The following is a 13,562-nucleotide window of genomic DNA, read 5'->3' on the forward strand; positions in this document are numbered from 1 at the left end:
TTTACCAGCTGGTTATAGCCTTTCTCATTAAACTTCAGTGTTTTCTTAACCCAGCCATTGCAGTTTCGAGTTCATATTAAGTGAGGGAAAGATTATATTAAAAAGAAATCATTAAGTTTAATAATCCACAAGCGAAAACGTGTGGATAAAAATAAATAAAACTGGAAAATAATTCCCCCACGAGTATTCCATATGCCTGGCATGCTGGGTATATTCGACGTGCCTGCACCATGCTTGCATGCTCTAAATTTACGGCTGCCAAAGTAATATTTAAAAATCCGTAAATGTAAATTAAATTCCTTTTTAATCAACTCCGTTGTCAATACAAGTTTGCTCGAAGTTCCGGCGGCGCATATGATTTCATTAAGTGTGAGTGTACTGGTTTTATAGTGTCCGTCAGGCATATCTTAAGTTATATCCAATATATAGTCTGATGTCTGTAAACACTATATAATTTCTCCCCACAGTCTCATCGTATCAGATATTCATTGGTGTTGGCAAAGCTGGCAAACAATTCAAATTGGAAAAGTGACACATTGAAATTGAAATGTAATTTAAAATATAAAAGACGTGTTTGCATGAAAATTTTGTCCAAAAATTTATTGAAAATTACGATACCGAAGGTAATTCAAAATGTCGTCTGAATGGTGCACATGCTATAATACGAAACCACAAGAGAAATCATGTGGCTGTATAGACGTCGACGAAAAAGAATGCGTTTGTCTTCCGCCCTCGAAAGAGAAACTGGCTTCCTTTGTGGAAGTCACGAAGCGCAAAGAGATTGACGAAAGCAAGTACGGGCGTGTTTTTGGGGTTTCTGGTCCAGGTAAACTATAATATATCATTGCATATAACTGTTAATTTGAATTTGCTTTGCATGTCATAGTGGTCACTGCTGAAAATATGTCAGGCTCCGCTATGTATGAATTGGTGCGTGTTGGATATTTTGAACTCGTCGGCGAAATTATACGTCTGGAAGGTGAAATGGCGACAGTTCAAGTCTATGAGGAGACTTCCGGTGTTACAGTCGGTGATCCGGTTTTAAAGACCGGTAAGCCGCTCTCTGTAGAATTGGGTCCAGGTATAATGGGTGGCATTTTCGATGGAATTCAGCGTCCGCTGCGCATTATAAACGAACTCACCAGTTCTATTTATATACCGAAGGGTGTAAATGTTACAAGCTTGTCACGCGATATAAGTTGGGAATTTCGCCCTGGCAAGGTATCAATTGGTTCACATTTGACTGGCGGTGACATTTTTGGATACGTACAAGAGAACACATTGGTAAATCATAAGATTTTAATGAATCCTCGTGCAAAAGGTACTGTTAAATATATAGCGCCACCGGGTCAATACACAGTCGACGAGGTGGTACTGGAGACCGAGTTTGATAATGTTGTTACCAAACATACCATGTTGCAAGTGTGGCCAGTGCGTCAGCCGCGCCCAGTTAATGAAAAATTGCCGGGAAATCATCCATTGCTGACTGGACAACGGATATTGGATTCACTTTTTCCATGCGTTTTGGGTGGCACAACTGCAATACCAGGTGCATTCGGTTGTGGCAAGACAGTTATTTCACAGGTAATGCTTTATTGTTTTATTAAGAGAAATAATATTAGTAATCATTTGCGAGGCCGATACAGTAAAATTTTACCAACTTGTAAATTTCTAGTCTTTGTCGAAATATTCCAACTCTGATGTCATTATCTACGTCGGTTGCGGTGAACGTGGTAACGAAATGTCTGAAGTATTGCGTGATTTCCCCGAATTGTCCGTTGAAATTGACGGTGTCACCGAGTCTATCATGAAGCGCACCGCTCTGGTTGCGAACACCTCCAACATGCCGGTCGCTGCTCGTGAAGCTTCCATTTACACTGGTATCACACTCTCCGAATACTTCCGTGACATGGGCTATAACGTGTCAATGATGGCTGATTCCACCTCCCGTTGGGCCGAAGCTCTTCGTGAAATTTCAGGTCGTTTGGCAGAAATGCCTGCCGACTCTGGTTACCCCGCCTACTTGGGTGCACGTCTAGCCTCCTTCTACGAGCGTGCTGGACGCGTCAAATGTTTGGGTAATCCTGAACGTGAAGGTTCCGTCTCCATTGTCGGTGCTGTATCGCCACCTGGTGGTGATTTCTCAGACCCTGTTACCTCCGCGACACTCAGTATTGTGCAAGTATTTTGGGGATTAGATAAAAAGTTAGCGCAACGAAAGCATTTCCCATCAGTAAACTGGCTAATATCGTATTCAAAATATATGCGTGCGTTGGACGAATATTATGAAGAGCACTTTCCGGAATTCGTGCCTCTACGTTTAAAAGTTAAAGAAATTCTACAAGAAGAAGAAGACTTATCAGAAATCGTACAGCTTGTGGGTAAAGCTTCATTGGCCGAGACCGATAAAGTAACTTTGGAAGTGGCCAAGTTGATTAAAGACGATTTTCTGCAGCAGAACTCGTATTCGACATATGACCGCTATTGCCCATTCTACAAGACGGTTGGCATGCTGAATAACATAATTACGTTCTACGATCTCTCGCGTAACGCTATAGAAAGTACAATTTCGGATGAAAATCGAGTTACATGGAATGAGATACGTCAGGAAATGGGAAATATACTGTACGAATTATCATCCATGAAATTTAAGGTGAGTATGCATGTTTGACATACTTTTTGTAGATAAATTAAGACAATGCATTTAAATGGTATGTTAGGATGCACATAAAGATGGAGAACGAAGAATCATGCGTGACTACAAAAAACTTAACGACGATATGCAAGCGGCTTTTAGTCGAATGTTGGAATGAATTAATTTGGTAAAACTGTTTTGTTTGATCTCAAATAATACTAATGATACCGTTATTAATATTTTTATACTCGAATTCAACTTATTGCATAACACTAATGATACCGTTATAAATATTTTTATACCATTGCATAACACATACACCGAAATAGAAAACTTAAGCATTTTCGTTTGCTGAACTTGTAACCGAATAACGGATTTTTGTTTTCATTTTAACTCACAGTTTTAGATTTAATTTTTTATATCAATAATAAACGGTTTAAATTAAAGTTCTTAGTTTCAAATATTTTCAATCAATTACCGTTACGAAATAGCACACGCTAAGAATGAGACTGAGAATGAAGCTAATATAAAAGAAGCACGAGTGAATTAAGTCGGGGGTTTTGAAATAATGACACGCCTTTTTCGAAATTCTCTACAGATATTACATTTACTTTTGTATGCTAAACACATTTCAATGAACCGTTAAACTAAGTGTAGAATTTGAATTCGACATTCAGTTTTGCTCGCCGAAATGATATTTCTGTTGCCTCTGAAGAATTATTTTACGGTATTTCCTAACAAAGCAGTAAAATGAAGTACAAATTATTTCGTCTGGTGAAATGTGTTTACAAATTTTACATGCCAGCAAAATTGAAAAACAAACAAAAAAAAAAAAAAACGATTACCCGCAATAAACTGCTTGCAAGTTTTTAATAGCCACCTGTCTACATACATATATAAATGTCGAGTGTGTATGCACGTGAACACACAACCCTTTACCTAATTCTAGTATTGCTACAATGTTCCATTAAATTCCCCAGTGCAAACTATCTTGTCAAAAAATAAGCTTAGACTTTTCACTCTTATCCACTTATTATCCCATTAAGCGCCATGGTTACAATATGTCCTGCAGTTATTGCTTTAGTCCGCATTTCTGGCGCTGGTACTGGCGCTCAGCACCTCGTCAAGTCACTTTACGGTTTTATTTCACCCAACCGTGGCCAGAAGTGGAGCCTTCGCAAGTTTATTACGCTATCAAAATCAAGCACACAACTGGCCACATACTGTGCTTTTCGCCACACATGTGTGTGTAGATTTTCATGTTGAAATGAAATTTTCTTTGTTGACGCGCACATTTTATTTTTATTGTGGACATTTTATGCGGACGGTCGGTCGGTTTCATGTTGAAATTTGAATATGTGTGTATGTGTGCCCTTCGTGTACGTATAGCGTTGGCGACGTGTCATGTTTAGCAAAGTGGAACGCCACGAGCACTCACTTCACCTGCTGTGCTGCGCTGCGTTTATGGCGGTGGCAGTTGAGGGTACTGAAATTTATTGGTGGCCCACAAAGTGGTGAGTTTAAATGTTTTTAATATTTTAGCACTTTCGAGTCATAAATTTTGAAGTTTCCGCACTCACGTTTCGAAAGTACATGTATTTTCGTTGGCTATTAACTTTAACCTTTCACATGGTCTAATGAACGTTAGGGAAGTATAGAAAGTATGTATGGCAGAGTTTGCGAAAATGCAACAAATTTCAGCCAAATTAAGTGTTCTCTAACCTGCTAGCGGAAAGGAGAAAAAAAGTAAGATTTAAGAAAGCATGCTAACAATTCTTACACAATATGGCTAGATCTGTGATAAACTTCAGTTTTAAATTTCTCCAGCTAATCTGCTACTATCGCATTGTATGCAACAATCAATTATAATTAATTACAGTTAACTATTTAAAAATGTGTTTTGGACTCTCCACACAAACAAGTAGAAAATTATTGGAATATTTTGAGTTTGTGTATTCACCAAATGGCGCTACTTTCTCAGCTTTCCATTTATCGAGTGCCTGAGAGCACGGCATCCGTTCGTTCTGCTGAATTTTCGATTAATATTTACTAATAGACAATAAAACTAACAGCAGCAGGAGTTTGTATGTTTACAGTGAAATGTAGCTTGAGGCTGCACATTTTATTTCAGAATGCACTTTTCACAATACATTTTCAATAAGGTAATTATTTACATTACATTCAACAAATGAAGGTCAGCTGTAGCAGCGAAAACAATACATTTAGATTTTGACAAACAAGAATTTCAATTATACAATAATACTACTGGTATGCATTTTTAAATAAGTATATATGTATGTATATGTAAGCTGACGTAAAAACCGCACTTCTGACTTGTATTTTGTAGATTGAATGCGCACTTTGCGGATAGCAAATATCCGCTCTACAGTATGTATATATATAGTGTGTGTGTATGTAAACAGTAAATGCGCACGGTTGACATTCCAAAAGATACAAATGTTAACAATAATATTGGAAGTACATTTTGGGACTTTTTTTTTTTTTTTTTTTTACTTTGTTGCCTGCAATAAACATTTATTATTTTCAATAGAAACACCGAAAGGCCGGAATGTTTTCATTTTAACATTTTCACAGAAAAACAGTGTAATTAATTAAAGTAAACGGCTGATTTAAATACGTTTGTTGGAAACATTTAAGTGGAATGCATAATTTTGTCTTTTATAAAGGAATAGTTGTGTGTCCCTTTTGGTTCTGTTTCGTTACTGATTAGGATGACGCGTTTACACGATTTTCGTTTAATTAATCTACATAACAATATTAAAGGCTCCTTGTCTTTTAGAACAATTTAAAATTAAAGCAAACTTGTGTAGAACTCGCTTATAAAGCTTAATCTTCTAAGTTTCTGAAAGCCTGTTGTAGATCTTCGTGCAGTTGCTCGAAATCACCCTTGATCTTGGCTTCACCATCCTTCACGGGATCCTGTGGTGCAACAAATTAAAGAAATCAAATAAAAATTACCAGTTATATTGGCAGTTCTTTTAGCTAACCTTGAATTTCATGGACGAGAGCTGGTACATGATGTTGCCCATGGCTTCGCGGATAACATTCCATGTGATCTTGTTCTCGGATTGCGCTGTCGATTCCACGGAGTGGCGTGCCAAGTCGTAGAAGGAAATTATGTTCTTCAACATACCCACGGTCTTGTAGAAGGGGCAGAAACGATCGTACGATGAGTAGGAGTTCTGTTGCAAGAAATCGTCTTTCAACAATTTCGCCACCTCAAGTGTGATCTTGTCTGTTTCGGCCAATGAAGCTTTACCGACCAACTGTACAATTTCAGACAGATCTTCTTCTTCTTGTAGAATTTCCTTAACCTTAGTACGCAATGGCACGAATTCAGCAAAGTTCTTTTCATAGAAATCATCCAGAGCACGCATGTATTTCGAGTAGGAAATCAACCAATTGATCGAAGGGAAATGTTTACGTTGAGCCAATTTCTTATCCAAACCCCAGAACACTTGTACGATACCCAAAGTGGCGGATGTGACGGGATCTGAGAAATCGCCACCAGGTGGCGATACAGCACCGACAATGGAGACGGAGCCTTCACGTTCAGGATTACCCAAGCATTTGACGCGTCCAGCACGTTCGTAGAAGGAGGCTAGACGTGCACCCAAGTAGGCGGGGTAACCAGAGTCGGCAGGCATTTCAGCCAAACGACCTGAAATTTCACGAAGCGCTTCGGCCCAACGGGAGGTGGAATCAGCCATCATAGATACGTTGTAACCCATATCGCGGAAGTATTCGGAGAGTGTGATACCAGTGTAAATGGAAGCTTCACGAGCAGCGACAGGCATGTTAGAGGTGTTAGCAACCAGAGCGGTACGCTTCATGATAGACTCGGTGACACCGTCAATTTCAACGGACAATTCGGGGAAATCACGCAATACTTCAGACATTTCGTTACCACGTTCACCGCAACCGACGTAGATAATGACATCAGAGTTGGAGTACTTGGACAAAGCCTGCGAAGCAAGAAACCGAAAACATAACGTTAATTTTATTTTATTTTTATTTTTGTGGTCTTCTTGTAATTACCTGTGAGATGACAGTTTTGCCACAACCGAAAGCTCCGGGAATGGCGGTGGTACCCCCTTGTACACAAGGGAACAGTGAGTCCAATACACGCTGGCCAGTCAACAATGGGTGGTTGGCGGGCAATTTTTCAGTTACTGGACGGGGTTGACGTACAGGCCACACTTGCAACATAGTGTGTTTGGTGATTTCACCGTCGAACTCGGTTTCCAAAACGACATCATCAACTTTGTAGTTACCAGTAGGAGCAATGTAACGAACGGTACCCTTTGTGCGTGGATTTACAATCATCTTGTGTTTAACCAATGTGTTTTCGTGCACCAAACCGTAAAGATCACCTCCGGTGATGTGTGAACCAACTTTTACGTTGAGTGGATTGAATTCCCAAGCTTGGGTACGGGACAAACTGGGTACATTCACACCCTTGGGAATGTAAATGGATTCGGTCAACTCGTTAATGTCCTTAAGTGGACGCTGGATACCGTCAAAAATGCTACCCATAATACCTGGACCCAATTCGACGGACAGAGGTTTGCCTGTACGCAACACGGGATCACCAACAGTTACGCCAGAGGTTTCCTCGTATACCTGAATGGTGGCCATGTCACCTTCCAGACGAATGATCTCACCCACCAATTCGTAGTAACCTACACGCACCAACTCGTACATAGCAGAGCCAGACATACGCTCGGCTGTGACGACTGTGAGATTTAAAGAATATATTCAGTAGTTCATAAGAAAAATAAATTGAACTTGACCTAAAACTTACCAGGGCCAGATACGGCGAAAACGCGGCCATATTTGCTCTCGTTATCCTCATCATCGAAGCGCTTCAAATTCGACATTTTGGTTTTTTAGATGTTCAACTGGAAAATTAACAAAAACAGAAAATGTTGATTAATACTAAACTTACCTCGTTGACTTATTTTAACGAGGTTTAGCAATGCAAATAAAGAGTTTAGTCAGCTGACGGCTATTATTCAAATTAGACATTAGCAACTTTCTCTTATCAGTTCTGATTAGAATTCACATGGTCTGCCAATAATCCATCTAATTGGAATACCTTCTAACATTTCTGATATTTCCGCCAAATCTTAATTTAAAAATAATTTTTATGTGTTTTCTGTACCACTTAAAAGCCAGGATTTTTGTCGTGATGACTTAAAATACTCGCACTATTAAACAGATAAAAGCTTCGTGTTCACGTGACCTGCTGATCACCAGCGATGTATTTAGGCGAGCTTGGCGATCGTGTTCATGTGAGAATTTTATTTATTATTGCTCATCAAGAAAATATTAAATATTATATTTTAAGTGGTAAACTTCTATTAATGTTATATCTTCAGCGAACGAAATAACCTTTTAACCGAAAATAATTAATAAGTACAGTGAGTAGAATGAAGACACAACTTCGCTTTCGAAGTTCGAAACTTTGACAGTTGCATTTGACGTTGATCACAAGACTATTGTCATCTGAATGTGTCAGCTGACGACTGATTAACAACGATCGGTGAAAAAACTACGCAGGCAACCATTTTGAATGCTTAACTTTTTAACACCTAAAATTTTGGGTCTACTTGCAGTTTTAATACAGTTTGCATATTTACTAAATTCACTAGCTAACTCAGTTACAAAGCCATAACACACCTATTCAAAGTAGTTTATTAGTACTGATCACAAGACAATCGAGGTCAGCTGACAACCTCAATTAATTGGGTCTCATGTTTTCGCCGACTTTCAGTGCAACAATTTTTGTTTTTGTTTGTTTCAATAAATTCAATGCACTTTTATAACACTATATATTCAAATTATATGTTGGCAGAGTTCAATTAAATAATGACAATTTTACTATTTAGCGCTATAAACTACCCTACGCCGTTATTTATTATCTAATCAGAAAGCTGTATTGTCTGGTCTGCCATTATCGCAATAATTACCGTTCTGGTTAGAGTGTTCCACAAACAATTGCGCTAATTGGATTTTAATTCAAATAAAATTCTGTCACAGCACGGTGGTGCGGTTAACTCACTTTGTTATTTTTTGATAGAAATGAATACACGAACGTTGCGCTTCTCCAGCAGAACAAGACCAACTGTGATAATTAACGACGTCGCTAGCAAATCTGTTTCGAAATTCGAATTTCGATATCGAATTGATCGTCACATTGAGCAATCGAAAAGCTTTCGCTCAGCGCACTTCGATATTGCGCTCGCTCTTTCGCACTCGTTTGTTGTAGTGTTGCCAGCAGTGAGTATTTTTTTCGTAAACTCTTTACAGAGTTGCTTTTAAACATAAACTGCTCTTTTACTATAGAAGAATTTAGTTTCATATGAAAGAAAAAGTTTGTATAATCTAAATTATTTTGCTTCAGAACATTGATTTTTGTAAAAAAAATATAATTTTTTCATATAGATAATATAAATTGCTGAAATATATTCCTTATTATTCTATAGAGCAGAATTTCAAGCACTTATTTTGCTATATAAAAGGTACTTCTGATTTACATTACTTACAGCCAATGTGTTTTGTATTATTTGGCTAACGAAGATTCTATAATTTTAAAATTACTGAGATAGCTAAAACCATCAGCTTAAAGAGCATAATTGCTGTTTAGGGACAGAATTAATATATTTTATTCAACATCTAAAAATTTCCCATTTTAAGTAAATATATTTATTTTTGTTGTAAAACTCCCAATTACGTAATCTATAATCATGCTGTAATATCCAAACCTTCATTTCATGCGAAAGTAACTTTACTTAATATTCATAAAAGCCCGCAATGTTCGATATGCATGTGCTTTGGTGTGTGAGCCAGTTATCTCGAAAATCAAAGCTCTCGCTATACTCTCTTTCGAATTAAGTCTTATGAAATAGCGTTACCATGTTATTTAATTAAAAGTTCTATTTTTTATTAATTTTAAAATAAAGTTAAAATTTTTTTAAGTTTTAATAAAGTCATTTAGTTCGTTGATAAGATAGTAATTCTCTCATAATACATATGTACAGGGTGCCCCAAAGCTAACTCAAGATTCCTAATAACCTAAGTTTGTAGGGAAGTTTTAAGATTAGTTTACTTTTATTATCTCTTTTTTGGAGTTTTCAGAAAGAGACAAAAAGCCGTGGCCAACGCGCAAAGGGCCATAAATATTTCGCAGAACCTTTCTCTCGAAAACTCGTAACGTCGACTCATCAGATGTTGTCATCCCATGCCTCATCACCATATAGCAGAATGGGAGTAATGTAGAATTTGGTTTTAGTTCGTCGCGAGAGGACTTTACGTCCCAATTGCTCGCTTCACTTCGTCTACTTAATGGAGGAATCCGGAATGAATGAAATTCCTCCATACCTTCAAATAGCTACCACACAGCTAGATCCATGACCGCATATAGATCTGCATCCGTACAGGTATGGTACACCAGACGGTTTTATGTTCTCAATCCTTTCGTAAAGCATGGGGATTGGAAATCATTTTTCACTTATACTAGGCATAGTTCCAAAAATGGATAAAGTAGGCACAGTCAAATAAACCTTACATTCCTTTTTCATTACTTTCAGATTAAGGGTTTAGGTTTCATGCCTATAAGTTACAAGTTTCACAGTGTTTTCGAAATGTCTATGATTTTTACAAATTTGTCTAGATATGAGAATGTCCGAAAGTGCTAGGGTCATCTTTTTTACACTGGTATAAGATTTCATAACTCCGTCGCTTAGCTCCAATAACCTTTGAAAAAATTCAACAAATTTGAATGAAAGTAAAACAGAATATGTGCTCTATTGCCCCTCCCCACTGGTCGCTCATTCATTTATGTGGTAATTTCCTTGTGAAATTCGACAAAGAAATAATCGCAAGAAATCATTGAAGTGCGTCACAATTTCGGTGTCTCAAAAGCAGTGCGAGCGACCACAGCCACCGCAGTCAGTAACTTCACGGCCAATTGGGCTTTTCAATTAGCAAAGTGGCAAGTAGTCGGTGCTTGGACTTCGTAATGCCACCAGCAGTTACGATTTTCGGTCACGCATTAGAGACAAGAGTGGTCGCTGCTAAATTACTGGGCGACAGAGATAAAAAGGCCCAACACAGTGCAAAAGTGCGCACATTACGGTTTCAAAGCGTTACTGCAGTCGTTGGCGGAGACGGATTCACTTAGATATTATACGAAAAGGACCAACACAAGGCTAACCAACTGCAGGCCTGGTGTGAATGGAGAGTAGCAGCAATTATGGCCTTGCGAAGCAAAATGCATTCGCCATGGGTGTGGACTAGTGTGAGAATTGGCAGCATATTTGTGGTATTCGGCTGCCTTTTGGTGCTTGTTGAGAGTGCTTACGCGCCGACTGCATCGGGGATACAGTCGGATGATGCAGTTGCAATTACTGCTAGTTTACAGCCGAGCTATGATGATCTGTTAGTAGCTGGCTCTGAGAAGCATGAGCACGAAGATGAGAAAAAGGAAGAGGAGGAAGAAGCTGAAGAGGAAGAGGTGAAGGAGGAGTCATGGGAGGAAAAATCCGAAGAGGAGAAGCACAGCGAAAAGAAGAAGAAGAAAGGTGAAAAGGGGAAAAAGGGACATAAGGAGGAGGAACATCATGAGAAGGGTGAAAAGGGACATCACGACAAGGAAGGCAAAAAAGGCGAAAAAGAAGAAGAGCATGGGCATGAGAAGAAGCACAAAAAGGATGAAGGCCATCACAAGAAACATAAGAAGGGCAAGAAGAGCGAGAAAGGGCACGAATTCGAAGATCATGGCTCGTATAAGAAGGGACACTCGATTAAGGGCAAGCATCATGTGCACAAGTTAAATGAAGATAAAAAGGAAAAGAAATACTATGACGAACACCACGATGAAGGTGAGGAGGAGAAACACGGTGGTTTTGAGGAGGTGAAGAAGCACGAGAAGGGTGGCCATCATAAAAAAGGTGGTCACAAGAAGAGCGCATATGAAGATGAATACGGAAAGAAGGGTCACAGTAAGAAGGGTCACAAGGAAAAGGGCCACAAGGGACACAAGAAGAAGAAAGAAGAGAAAAAGAAGTGGGGCGAAGAGCAAGAGGGCGGCAAAAAGAAAGGTAGCGAGGAGAAAAAGAAGTGGAAAAATTCGAAGAAGAAGGAGAGCAGCAGCAGTGACCACGGACACGATTAGTAAACCACGATAAAAATTAGTAACAGCAAAAGTAGTATTGTAGTTAGTAATGGCGGCGGTACTGCATTAGTTTTCAATTTTTTTTGTAGCCTTTCGGTGTTGGCAAGTGAAAATATTGTATTTTGATAGCTTTCCTTATAAAAACCTAGTATTGTAATAAATAACTGTACATATATATGTATGTACATATGTATAATGAAATGAAAGATGATAAATTAAATTTCGTTTTTAATGGGAACTTGTTTGGTATGAATGACGGTCTTTGTCGAAGGGAATGACCGGATGTAAAACCTGGTCCGTTCGAGACCCAACTGCTGTTACATAGTTATTGCGTTTAACTGTTGTCTATGAAAAAAGGACAGTAAATCTCGGAGTGTGTGGGTGTGTTGTTTATAACTCAAGCTTTCCGACTGCAAAAGAGCTAATTTTGAGTGACCGCATTCCTCTCAATATCCTCTATATTAACTATTGTCTTATTGGAAGCAAAGCATTTTTATATCAAAAAGTTATTCAGGAAATAAGCTGAACGTTAGCTATCATGACGGTTTTTTTTTCATCCGACCCAAAACTCTGCACTTCTCACAATTATTTTGAATGACTCACTAGAATCGCCGGCTCTTTGCTATTCAAAATGTAGAGGGCACTACACAAATCACTGTTGTTTGCAGAATTTACGCCTTCATGACACAAGGCAATTTGCAGCATGCCAGCATGCACATACGTATGGAGACAATAGAGCCGCCTGGTGAAGGCCACCGCAAGGACAAGGTATAAGCCTCACCTTGCGGGCCCCCACACACATCAGCAGTCACCAGCAGTGGCTCAGCCAGTTGGCTCTTGCGTTAATTTGTTAAAAGTTCTCCTAAGTCATGGCAGTGGCGTCCTTTGCTGGTCAGGTGTTGCTATTGTTGTTGTAATTATTGTTTGCTAAGCTGTTAAAACAAATGAAGAATTTCCGGTGCTATGTGATTTAGCCGCTTCTGCCACTGCCGCTGCTGCGGTTGCCGGTCCGGTCAGTGCAGCAGTGCAGCATTGCGGCCCTTACATATTGGCTAAGCCATGGCCATGGTCACTCACTGCTACGGCGTTCGCCTTTGTAAAGGTGTAGAAATACCTAAATGAAATTTCCGTGTTCATTGTTCGCCCAACGGAAGTGCATAACTTATGCTTTATATACATGCCACAAGCACTGCTGCACGTAAGCGTTTGTTATTGTTGTTATTATTTAAGTAGTAGTAGTGGTAGCACTGCCGTTGTCGTTGCTATTCTAACAGAGCACTGGCCGGCAACATCAACCCACTGTCACACACACACACACACATCCAACACACATTGTTCAACGAAATCTATTGTTGCTACATGCCACAGCTTCCAAAGTTGGATCGTGCATCGGCTGCCTATACATATACCTGGCGCATTTGGGGGCTGTTATTATGGCTTCCCAGCAGGCGAAACAAGAGCCCACTAATTTGGGCGCACCCCCCACCACAACAGCCGCACCACACATCGGCTGCACGTACATTTAAATGCTTATGAGGAGGCACAATGGCGCTGGGGGGAGGGCACGAGATTGGGGTACGCGGCTTAATATGTTCTACAAGGGTATTTGTTTTCGTATATTTGGTATGCCAGTTAAGCTGCTGCTGCTTCTTCGGCATCGTTCACCGCAGGAACTATGCGATGATGTATCGCTGCTGTCCATTTCGGTCCATTGGGGCATGTGTATAT

The 13,562-nt window shown here is 39.3% G+C and overlaps 3 protein-coding genes across 3 annotated transcripts; 2 read left to right on the top strand and 1 right to left on the bottom strand.

Moving 5' to 3' along the window:
• The first annotated feature begins 494 nt into the window (after positions 1-494).
• LOC108978874 (V-type proton ATPase catalytic subunit A-like) lies at positions 495-3,026 on the top strand. The gene is made up of 4 exons (XM_018949380.1): positions 495-826; positions 887-1,584; positions 1,676-2,653; positions 2,721-3,026. The coding sequence occupies exons 1-4, from the start codon at positions 634-636 to the stop codon at positions 2,811-2,813; spliced, it is 1,962 nt and encodes a 653-aa protein (XP_018804925.1). The 5' UTR covers positions 495-633; the 3' UTR covers positions 2,814-3,026.
• Positions 3,027-4,716: 1,690 nt separating this feature from the next.
• On the bottom strand, positions 4,717-8,774 carry LOC108978891 (V-type proton ATPase catalytic subunit A). The gene is made up of 5 exons (XM_018949399.1): positions 8,629-8,774; positions 7,461-7,557; positions 6,695-7,392; positions 5,644-6,621; positions 4,717-5,575 (listed from the first exon to the last, which is right to left on the bottom strand). The coding sequence occupies exons 2-5, from the start codon at positions 7,534-7,536 to the stop codon at positions 5,483-5,485; spliced, it is 1,845 nt and encodes a 614-aa protein (XP_018804944.1). The 5' UTR covers positions 7,537-7,557; positions 8,629-8,774; the 3' UTR covers positions 4,717-5,482.
• Positions 8,775-10,869: 2,095 nt separating this feature from the next.
• On the top strand, positions 10,870-11,834 carry LOC108978882 (high mobility group nucleosome-binding domain-containing protein 5). Its single transcript, XM_018949388.1, has one exon. The coding sequence runs from the start codon at positions 10,914-10,916 to the stop codon at positions 11,832-11,834; it is 921 nt and encodes a 306-aa protein (XP_018804933.1). The 5' UTR covers positions 10,870-10,913.
• Positions 11,835-13,562: the final 1,728 nt, after the last annotated feature.

Source organism: Bactrocera latifrons, unplaced genomic scaffold (assembly GCF_001853355.1).
Source record: "Bactrocera latifrons isolate USDA-ARS-PBARC rearing strain unplaced genomic scaffold, ASM185335v1 scaffold_129, whole genome shotgun sequence".
In the NCBI taxonomy this organism is placed as follows: domain Eukaryota; kingdom Metazoa; phylum Arthropoda; class Insecta; order Diptera; family Tephritidae; genus Bactrocera; species Bactrocera latifrons.

What these genes read in the sequence shown, in the direction of transcription:
- LOC108978874 (XM_018949380.1), top strand. Translation starts at nt 634, where the DNA reads ATGTCGTCTGAATGGTGCACATGCTATAATACGAAACCACAAGAGAAA. An exon ending in GCAAGACAGTTATTTCACAG is followed by an intron (nt 1,585 to 1,675) that starts GTAATGCTTTAT and finishes GTAAATTTCTAG; the next exon opens with TCTTTGTCGAAATATTCCAA. An exon ending in TATCATCCATGAAATTTAAG is followed by an intron (nt 2,654 to 2,720) that starts GTGAGTATGCAT and finishes ATGGTATGTTAG; the next exon opens with GATGCACATAAAGATGGAGA.
- LOC108978891 (XM_018949399.1), bottom strand. Translation starts at nt 7,536, where the DNA reads ATGTCGAATTTGAAGCGCTTCGATGATGAGGATAACGAGAGCAAATAT. An exon ending in TTTCGCCGTATCTGGCCCTG is followed by an intron (nt 7,393 to 7,460) that starts GTAAGTTTTAGG and finishes TAAATCTCACAG; the next exon opens with TCGTCACAGCCGAGCGTATG. An exon ending in TCTCGTCCATGAAATTCAAG is followed by an intron (nt 5,576 to 5,643) that starts GTTAGCTAAAAG and finishes GTTGCACCACAG; the next exon opens with GATCCCGTGAAGGATGGTGA.
- LOC108978882 (XM_018949388.1), top strand. Translation starts at nt 10,914, where the DNA reads ATGGCCTTGCGAAGCAAAATGCATTCGCCATGGGTGTGGACTAGTGTG.